Genomic DNA, 11,002 nt, shown 5'->3' with positions numbered 1-11,002 from the left:
TGATTACAGTAAGGCAGTACTAATAAAAGCTTGCTTTCACTGTAAGGTGTATTTAGGACTTTGGACAATAAGGAAGAAGGAGGTGAATGCATTTATTTTATGATTGCATTGGAAAATGCCACAGGGGAGTGAGAAAATGTTAGGAGTGATGGAGGTGTGGTCTAGGGTGTCACAGAGGGAATAGTTCTTATGAAATACTGGAGGGGAGGGGATGATGTGTTTGTGGCAGGAATGGCAGAATCCCTTATCATTGTTCTGGGAAGAATGGAAGGTGATAAGGGCAGAGAAGTGGGAGATGGGTTGGACATGGCTCAGGACCATATCAATCACAGTCAGGCAGAATCTGCTTTTGATGAAATAGGAGGTCATGTTGGAATCAGCTCGGTGGAGTTGACATCATCAAAACAGATGTGATAGTGACAGAGAACCTGACAGAATAGAATAGAATCCTTCAAAGAAGCGCCATGAAGAGGTGTACTTGAGGTAAATGTCAGAGTCATAGATATGCCTCTCCAGACAATCAGCCAGACCAAACTGCCATAGTTCAGGCTAAGATTCTGCCATTGGCAGCTGGATATTCTAGGTCCAGAGATATGTGAGATCACCTTCCAAGATCATATGCATGCTATTTACCACATGCATGATTTAAAGCAAATAGCCTTTAACCAGCCACACTAAAGTGACTGAGAAAAGATCTTGTGGAATCATTAGGACTGGCAAAGGTAACATTTATTTCTGCCTGAATCATGGAATTAATTTATAAAATTATTTTTTTTGGATTGTCTGTTATTTTTGTGATGAGGCATCTGAGTTGATGTCATGGCTACTGACAAAGAAAAAGCAAATAATTTAGTACTATTAGTGAATGAGGAGTTAGCATTGATACCATGTTTCATAAATTATTTATTCACACACAATTTAGAGACAATGCAGCTTTCCAGGTTGCAGCCTCCCTTCCCCTTGTTTCTTCTGGCATCTTGTTTGAGCTCGCCAGTGCTCTGCACATTTGAAGGAGCAGAGATTAGCTTTGCTCCCACCACAGCCCTACCCCACTTCACTGATACCACTGAATGATGCTCCCCAGAAGGAATTACTCATTCCACTATGTTTAAGTAGTCTTTTTGGAAGAACTATGCATTCCATCTGTTGCTATTTTCCCATAGCCCTTCAAATTCTTCCTGCCAATTTTTATCTAATTAATTTTAAATGCTATTGTTGAATGTACTTCCACTATTCAAGCAGTACTTTCTTACAACCAGATGATGAATACATTTTAAAGTTTCAGAAGGCAGCTCACCACCATCTTTTCAAGGAAAACTAGGGAAAAGCAAAAATACCCAATAAAAAACTAAAAGAACTGTAGATGCTGTAATCCAGAAACATAGACTGAAGTTGCTGGAAAGGCCCAGCATGTCTGGCAGCACCTGTGAAGAGAAATCATAGTTAATGTTTCGGGTCTGATGACCCTTCCTTAGAACTGCTGGTAACTAGGAAAATATCGGCTTGTATAAACTGATGATTTATGGTTAGCTTTTCTTAGAATTTTATTAGAGCATAGGTAAAGACTATATCAGAACCTTTGACCGATTGTCATTGATAAGCTATCAGTAAAACAGTTAAATATTTGCAATCATTGCTAAAGTATGGTTTCCACCCATTTCTCTGTTAAAACATATTGAGACTTGTTGAACTGCATTTGCTTTGCAAATAAAGTCAAAACATCCTCTATAAAAATGTCTTAAGCTTAACTGATTTTCATAATCCTGTTTGCATTCTTGCAGTATGGACATAACAATCTTGCTGGTTTTCCTTCTAACAGTAAGTAAAACATCAAGATTTTGTATTACGATCTTAACAGTGTGTTAGGAACAAATGTAGAAGTAAATAGGTTCAATGCAAATATAGCAGAAATATCTTTTGTCATACTATTAGATTCTCCACTGTAGCTGAACTCCTGCTTGCTAGATCACCATTTTATTCATTGGTTTATGCCATTGGTTCTCCCATGGTACTGCTCTTGATGTGTCTGCAATAATTGAAATGAACTAGGATCAGTGACTATAGAAGTCAGGAGATGTAATTCAGTCCTTGTTTTAATGTTATGTACCTTTGTTATCCTACACCTGCATTTAATGGAAGCTATCCATGTAAATTTAACAGGGCATAAGATAAGTTTTCTGTTAGTAGCTGTGATTAAGCCTTCCATTTGAAGAAACAATGTAATTTCTACTGTGATGAATTCAGAGCATTAGTTACTGCAATAAATGTTGATATAGGAACACATATTGGAAAATATTTTTTTTTAAATCCATTCATACCTAAGCTTTCTCATATTTTAAATAGATAACATCATACCTTCGATTGTTTCCTGCTCTCCTAGTTCTGTAGTATTTGCCTGGATGCATTAAAAAAATAACCAATTGTCATTTATCTGTTGGAACTAGGCTCTTAAATGGCTCAGGTAGAAAACCTCAACATTAAATGGAAAAGCTTTTGTTGTTTCTTATGCATTTGGTTTCCAGCTACATTTTCATATTTATTTCAGCTGTCCATTCCTAGTAACAACTGAACTGCACATTTTTTACATTTTTCAATTTCAGCGCTAATGCTTCAGATGCTAAATTATAAGAAGTGAGTACAGAATGCTTCCAATATCAGAGTTAAAAATCACACAACACCAGGTTATAGTCCAACAGGTTTAATTGGAAACACACTAGCTTTCGGAGCGTCGCTTCGAAAGCTAGTGTGCTTCCAATTAAACCTGTTGGACTATAACCTGGTGTTGTGTGATTTTTAACTTTGTACACCCCAGTCCAACACCAGCATCTCCGAATCATGTCCAATATCAGAGTGTATGCCAAGAGCAATTAAAATGCTGAGTGGTTCTCCACTTAAGCAAGTTGCAAACTGACTGACAAATTTTTATTTTGTCTGATGAATGGTTAACAATTCAAATGTTTGGATAGAGCCATCAGAATTATTTCTCTCTCTTTTCAAGTTTGGGAGCACATTTGGTTGAATTAAATAATGGATCTCAGATTCTGCAACTTTTACTGTGCTTTCAACCAATGCATGCATCTCTGCTAGTTCACCAGCCTGGTAACACATTTCCCCCATTAGTAACTTAATGTCCATGGTCAATTTGCTGAATTCCCTCTCTCTCTTGCTACTTTCTGGCTTTGTTTTCTCTGTATTAAAACTTTTATTTCATTTGTATTGTTGTGTTCTATCCATAAAAGTTAAATTGCATTTGAAACTCAGAAACTCAATCCTTTACTTTTTAATATTTACTCAGGGGTCGTTAGGCATATGTAGCCGGCCAGCATTCATTACCTGTCCCTAGTTGCCCTTGAGAGCTTAGTAGTGATCTGCTTTCATGAACAACAATAATCCACATGCTGTAGATAAGCCAACAATACTATTAGGGAGGGAATTTCAGGATATTGAAGGAACAGCAATATATTTCAAAGTCAGGAGGGAGAGTGGCTTGGAGGTGTTCCCATGGATCTGCTGTCCCTGTCTTTTCAGATGTTAGTGGTATGGTATTGGAAAGAGCTGTCTAAAAATATTTTTTGAATTTCTGCAGCATGTCTTGCAGATCATAGAATCCCTACAGTGCAGATAGATGCCATTTGGCCCAGTGCATCTATACTAATCCTTTGAAGAACATCCCACTCTATCCCTGTAACTCCACATTTACCATAGTTAACCTACCTAGCCTACACATCCCTGAACACAATGCAACAATTTAGCACAGTCAATCTACCTAAACTGTTCGTCTTTGGACTATCTCACTCACTCTCTTGGACGTGAACAGCGTGAGTCTTGCAGCTGCCTGAGATTGCAGGCTTATTTACACATTGGTTATGGTTTTATTGCAGTTATTATACTTCACTAATGCAGGATTCTTATTCATTTTGTTTCTTTGAAATTCAAAAACACAAGTAAACTAAACAGAAACGATCACTTTTTTTACAAACTGACTTTTTTTGTTACGGGCTTATCAGAAGCCTATGGTGAACAGCTGAAGTCTTTTTTCTAAACGTAGAAACATAAAATGAAATGTTATTTTAAGGAAAGTGTTTTTTTTACTTTGCAAGAGTGTTTTTTGAACAGCGGAAGAGTTTTCCTTTTAAAATGGAATTGTGTTTTTGTTTTGGAGAACTTGACAAAAAGTTGGCTCCAGAGAAGATCTTTATTTAATAGCTGAGGAATTTATCGAATCCGCTAAGTGGTTGATTTTATTTGAGATTTATATGTTTGATTTCTTTTCCTTTTGCATTTTCACATTATTTTCTGTGTAATGAAAGGTGGTTTATTTTATTGGAAGTTGCTTTATTTTTAGGCTTACTGTTATTGAAGGCATAAAAGAGGCAAAGAGTGAGATGGCTAGTAGATTTAGAAAAGTGATAATGCAGCAGGGTCAGTTAGATAGATGGGTGACCACCAGGAAAGGTAAGAAGTTAGTTCAAAAGTACCCTGTGGCAAATCCTCTATCAAATAGATATTCGGTATTGGTTACTGTTGAGATGGATAGTTTCTTAGGAAAATACAAGGGGTGGTCAGTTATTGGACACTAGGAATGATTTTTATGTTAGGCAGCATTTGACAACATTTAAAAGAATAATTGTTATAGTAAACACCCCTCTCAGGGGCACAGATAGGAGATTCTGTGGAAGTGAGTGTAGGTTTAGGGTAGTATGTTGCTTTCCTGGGGCCAGGATTATGGATATTTCTAAATAATTCAAGCATATTTGAAATAACTCCAAGATGGCAGGTATCCCATCACCAAGTCACCCTTTATTTACATGTGCACAGAACTTAGGCTCTGAACAGCCAGCTCAGATCCAGTCCCTAGAATTCAGAGACTCTCAATGGCTAAAGAGATAGTGTATTGCTCAGGGATTCTGGTTTTTGGATAATTGGAATCTCTTCTGGGACAGAAAAGACCTGTTCCAAAAGGATGGATTTAACTTGAACTGGAAAGGGACCATTACCTTAGCAGGGAGATTTGCCAGTTCCATTAAGGGAGACTTTACACTGCTGGTGGTGGTGGTGAAAAGAACAGGTCAATTAGAAAAGAAAGGCAAGAGAAAGTCAGAGAACAAAGTAACTCTGAAGAATTAAATTGTACTTATTTCAATGCAAGGGATCTTACAGGTAAAAACTGATGAATGGATTAGTCAGAGGGAAATGGGTCTGGGTGGGTTACTCTTCGGAGGGTTGGTGTGGACTTGTTGAGTCAAAGGGCCTATTTTCACACTGTAGAGAATCTAATCTAATCAACTGCGGATGCTGTAAATCAGAAACAAAAATAGAAATTCCTGGTAAAGCTCAGCAGGTCTGGCAATATCTGTGGAAAGAAATCAGAGTTAATATTTTGGAAGTGACCCTTCCTCAGAATTGTTCTGATTTCTCTTGTGATGATGCTACCCCTTTAACAAGGTTATTTTGCCCTTGGAGTTTTTTTGAGGGGTCGTAAAGGCAGAAGCTTTGATATACCTGGAAATAGCTACTTGAATCAACTTTTAGTTTTTTTAAAAAAAAAACACGTGTACAATGAAAGGGAAGTGGCCAGTTCTCCCAGTTCAGGGATTTTTTTTCTGGTTTCAGTTTGGTTTGATTTTTAGCAAGCAGCCTGTCTGAAGGTGCTGGTCAAAGAAAGCTGCTGTGGGAGTTCCTGATTCATCAGGGATTTTCTGGCTGACTCTCTGTGATTTCTCTCCTGTAAGAATCAAACTTACTTTTTGTCAAGAGGTGTGTTGTGGGATGTTGCAGGAAATCGGAACAGCTCTTTGTTTAGTTAAGTTTTCGTGTTAGGTGGATTTTCAAATAGTTCTGTAATTCTAAATTTGATTTTCTTTTGTTTATGTGTCAATAAATTCTGTTTGACTTCAGACTGAGTGGTTTGGTCAGCTGCATCACTCCTGGGACATCCATTCCACATCTTGTTTTGAGGGGGTCTGTCCACAGTTCTTACAGGTAAAGCTGTTGAACTCAGGGCATGTTTTGGAACTTGGGATTGGAGCATCATAGCAATTATAGATACTTGGCTGAGGCATATACAGGACTAGCAGCTCAATGCTCTGTGTTTTAGATTGTAATAATGGGAGATTTTAATTTTCCAAACATTGACTGGTGTTAAAGGTTTGGATGGTAAATTGTTTGTCAAACGTGTTCAATAAAATTTTCTTTATCAATGTGTGGATCCTCCTACTAGAGATGGAGCAAAACTTGACCTTCTTTTGGACAATAAGGCAGGGCAGATGACTGAAGTGTAAATAGAGGAACACTTTGGGTCAAGTGATCATAATTCTATAAGTTTTAAAATGGTTATTGAAAAGAATAAGTCTTCCATGAAAGTTAAAGTTTTTAATTGGAGTAAGACAAATTTTAATGGTATGAGACAAGAACTTCCAGAAGTTGATTGGAGGTAAAAGGATGTCTGACAAGTGGGAAGCCTTCAAGGTTTTGATCATATGAGCTCAGAAGCATTTTGTTCCTATTAGAGTGAGCGGTAAGGCTGGTAAGATTAAAGAACAATGGATGAATGAAGATATTGAGGTTCGAGTCAAGAATAAAAGAGAATCTTATATCAGATACAAACAACTGGATTCAAATTAATCTCTTAATCAATATAAAGAGTGCAGGGATATTCTTAAGAAAAAAACTTAGAAAAGCAAAGAGAGAATATGAGATAGTATTGGCAGATAAGGGTAATCCAAAGAGATTCTACAAGTACATTAAGAGTAAATAACTAGAGAGAGGGTAGGGCCCTTAAATGATCAAAGAGGTCATCTTTGTGTTGAACCCTTGGAGATGGGAGAGATATTAAATTAATATTTCACATCAGTTTTTACTGTGAAGAAAGAAACGGAGGCTAGAAAGCTCAGGGAAATAACTATTATTTTTTAAAAACAGTTCTTAGAGAATATGTAAGTAGATAAATCTCCAGGACCTGATCTCACATATTCCAGAATGCTATGGGAAGTAAGGGAGGAAATTGGAAAAGAAGAGAAAGAGACACAGCGAGAGAGAGGGTGGAGAGATTTATGAAGGAAATAGCTAGCAGTAATGGAGCAGTTCAAATTGAACACGTTCCCGGAACAATGTGGGAAGTAAAGGAGGAAATTGAGAGACCCCTTTCAGAAATATTTGCATGACCTATAACTCTGGGTGAGGTGCCTGATTCCTGGAGGATGGCTAATGTTGTGCTTTAGTTTAAGAACGGTCATAAGGAGAATCTGGGAAACTATAGACCTGTGAGTCTGACTTCAGTTGTGGGTAATTTGTTGAAGGTGATTTTAAAAGATGGAATTTATAAACATTTAGAGAGGCAAAAATTGATTAAAGATAGTCAGCATGGTTTTCTGTGTGGAAAATCATGTCTCACAAACTTGACTGAATTTTTTGAGCAAGTTACCAAAAAGATTGATCAGGGCAGAGCAGTAGATGTTGTTTACTTAAACTTCAATAAAGTCTTTGACAAGATTCTGCATGGTAGTCTAATTAGTAACATTCGATCATATGGGATTCAGGGTGAGCTTGCCAAATAGATGCATAATTGGCTTAACAGCAGGAGACAGAGAGTAGTGGTGGAGGGTTGTTTTTCGGACTGGAAGCCTGATATCAGCAGTGTTCTATAGGGATCGGTGCTGGGTTTGTCCTTTATATAAATGATTTGGATGAGAATATAGAAGGCATGGTTAGTAAGTTTGTGGATGACTCCAAAACTGGTGGCATAGTAGACAGTGAAGAAGGTTTGCCAAGATTACAAAAGGGTCTTGATCAAATGGGTCAGTGGACTGATGAATGGCAGATGGAGTTCAATTTAGATAAACGTGAGGCATTGGATTTTGGTACAACAACCAGGGGCAGGACACATAGTTAATGGTAAGGCCTAGAGTATTGTTGTAGAACAGAGAGGTCTAGGGTTCAGGCACATAATTCTTTGAAGTTTGCGCCACATATAGACAAGGTGGTTAATAAGGTCAGCGGTGTAGAGGTCAGTGCACCAAACTATCACTAACCACAACAAGGACAGAACCACCCTGGTCCTCACCCTCTACCCCACCAACCTCCGCATAAACCGCATCATCTGTCAACATTTCTGCCACCTACATACAGACCCCACCACCAGGCATATATTTCCCTCCCCATCCCTATCTACTCTCCGCAAAGACCATTCCCTCCATGACTACCTGGTCAGGTCCACGGCCCCCAATAACCCACCCTCCCCTCCTGGCACCTTCCATGCTACTGCAGGAATTGCAAAACCTGTGTCACATCTCCCCCTCACCTCCATCCAAGGCCTCAAAAACACCTTCCACATCCATCAAAGTTTCACCTGCACATTCACCAATGTCATTTATTGTATCCGTTGCTCCCGATGCGGTCTGCTTTACATTGGGGAGACTGGACGCCTCCTAGCAGAGCGCTTTAGGGAACATCTTCGGGACACCTGCACCAATCAACCACACCACCCTGAGGCCGAACATTTCAACTCTCCCTCCTACTCTGACGAGGACATGCAGGTCCTGGGCCTTCTCCATCGCCACTCCCTCACCGCCCAATGCCTGGAGGAAGAGCACCTCATCTTCTGTGTCGGAACACTTCAATCCCAGGGCATCAATGTGGACTTCACCAGTTTCATCATTTCCCCTCCCCCACCTTACTCCATTTCCAAGCTGAAGAGATAGTGGAGGCATTATGGTGACCTTTCAGGAATGACTAGAATTAGGGAGGGTACCAGAGGACTGGAAAATTGTTACACCCCTGTTTAAAAAGGGAGTAAGGCAAAAAGGCAGAAAATTACAGACTGATTAGCTCAACCTTCGTCATGGGTAAGATCCTGGAATCCATTGTGAGGGATGAGATTTCTGAATACTTGCAAGTGTGTGGTAAAATTGGGCAAAGTCAACATGGTTTCATCAAGGGGAAGTCATGTCTGACAAATCTGCTAGAATTCTTTGAGGAAGTAATGAGCAAATTAGACCAAGGAGAGCCAATGGATGTTATCGACCTAGACTTCAAGAAGACCTTTGACAAGGTGCCACACAGGAGGCTACTGAGTGAGATAAGAGGCCATGGTATTAGAGGCAAAGTACTAGCATGGATAGAAGTTTGGCTGTCTGGCAGAAAGCAGAGAGTGGGGATATAAGGAACCTTCTCAGGATGGCAGCTAGTGACAAATGGAGTTCTGCAAGGCTCAGTGTTGGGACCACAACTTTTCACTTTATACATTAACAATGTAGCTGAAGGAACCAAGGACATTCTGGCTACATTTGCAGTCAATACAAAGATAGGTAGATGGACAAGTAGCATTGAGGAGGCAGGGAGGCTGCAGAAGGATTTGGACAGGGGATCAAGGGTTACAGGGAGAAAGTGGAAGAATGGTGTTGAGAAACATATCAGCCATGATTGAATGATGATGCAGACTTGATGGGCTGAATAGCCTAATTTCCACTCCTGTGTTTTATGGTCTTATGATGTGTGGTGATCACTGGACTGGCCGCACTGACCTGTACAGCTAACTGTGGGCTGGAGTGCAGGGACTCGGATCTCTGGATTTTGATTGGACCAAATACCAGACTGACTGTAAGCATCACCCTGGCCTGGTATTGGATGAGCTCCTTGATTAAATGTAACCGTACCTCCTGACCTCACTAAGGACTGCTGGCCTTCAACTTTCAGATGTGACCATTTTGAGTCAAAGAATCATAGAGATATACAACACTGAAACAGACCCTTCAGTCCAATTTGTCCATGATGACCAGATAGTTCAAATAAATCTAGTCTCATTTGCCAGCATTTGGCCCATATCCCTCTAAACCCTTCCTGCTCAAATCCCCATCCAAATGCTTGTTAAATGTTACAATTGTACCAGCCTCCCCACTTCCTCTGGCAGCTCATTCCATACATGCACCACCCTCTGTGTGAAAAAGTTGCCCTTTAGATCCATTTTAAATTTTTCCCCTCTTATCCTAACCCTATGCCCTCTAGTTTTGGACTCACCCACCCTGGAGAAAAGACCTTGCCTATTTACCCTATCCATGTCCCTCAGAATTTTATAAACCTCTAACACGTCACCCCTCAGCCTCCAATGCTCCAGGGACAGCAGCCCAAGCCTATATGGCCTCTCCCTATAACTCAAATCCCCCAACCCTGGCAATATCCTTGTTATTCTTTTCATAACGTTTCTAGTTTCACAACAGTTTCCAGTTTCACATTTTGCTTGACGTACATGCAGTGTAAGTTGCTTGTTGCAGATCTGATTTTGACATTGTCCTGTACAGTGCGTTGTGGATAAATCACAACAAGTTACCTTTAATTCAGCTATTTGTTAAGAAATTTCACTGACAATCAAGTACTGAAACAATTATTTAAACTTTACTGCATGTAGCCACCAAGATAAGACCTCTCAAGTAAGCAAGTTATGCTTCACCATTGTTATGGAGCAGAGCAGATCCCCTAAAAATATATGAAGTGGATAGTCTACACCCTAACTTATCTTATTTTAAAGGCAAGTGCCAGACATTTCATTTTGAATGCAATTTGATTGGTCAAGCTACCAGATTTGAAGCAAAACACATCTTATTCATACACTGTATGTGAAGTACAGCAAAAGAACAAGGACATTTGAATAACTTAACTCTATTAGAAAGATTAACAGAATAATAGATTATTTTACTACTAAACAGAAATGGTTCCAATATAGGAACATTTCATAAAGACACTCCCTGGCAAAGGCAAAATCAATAAACTAGAATGTCTCACATGCAATTCTAGTAGCTCAGGAGGAAAAATGTCAAGAGAAAACTCAGAGTGTAGCAAGGAGAGGTGTACTGCAGCTTTTTTAACCCTGTTATGACCCCAGGAACAATTCCTACTGAAAATCTCAAAAAACCTAAACATCCTGGTTCTGTGGATGCTTGACCACACCAATTCAGGCTGCTTCTACTGTTCCAACTTTAAAAAAAGACAAGGCCTCACAAGCTGTTTA

At 39.4% G+C, this 11,002-nt stretch overlaps 1 protein-coding gene across 3 annotated transcripts in view; it reads left to right on the top strand.

Annotated features, from left to right (window-relative positions):
* Nucleotides 1-1,678: 1,678 nt before the first annotated feature.
* The window catches only part of LOC122560073 (cadherin-like protein 26), a 77,949-nt gene continuing 68,625 nt past the window's right edge, over nucleotides 1,679-11,002 (top strand). For all 3 annotated transcript variants that reach the window (XM_087994615.1, XM_043710285.2, XM_043710283.2), the window contains exon 1: nucleotides 1,679-1,818. In XM_087994615.1, coding sequence (XP_087850741.1) covers nucleotides 1,783-1,818 — 36 coding nt within the window. In that variant the 5' untranslated portion in view covers nucleotides 1,679-1,782. The remainder of the gene's footprint in view (nucleotides 1,819-11,002) is intronic.

This window comes from Chiloscyllium plagiosum, unplaced genomic scaffold (assembly GCF_037043375.1).
Source record: "Chiloscyllium plagiosum isolate Xiang-an unplaced genomic scaffold, Cpla_swu_hap1 HiC_scaffold_15, whole genome shotgun sequence".
In the NCBI taxonomy this organism is placed as follows: domain Eukaryota; kingdom Metazoa; phylum Chordata; class Chondrichthyes; order Orectolobiformes; family Hemiscylliidae; genus Chiloscyllium; species Chiloscyllium plagiosum.
This window is presented reverse-complemented; position numbering and strand designations above follow the sequence as displayed.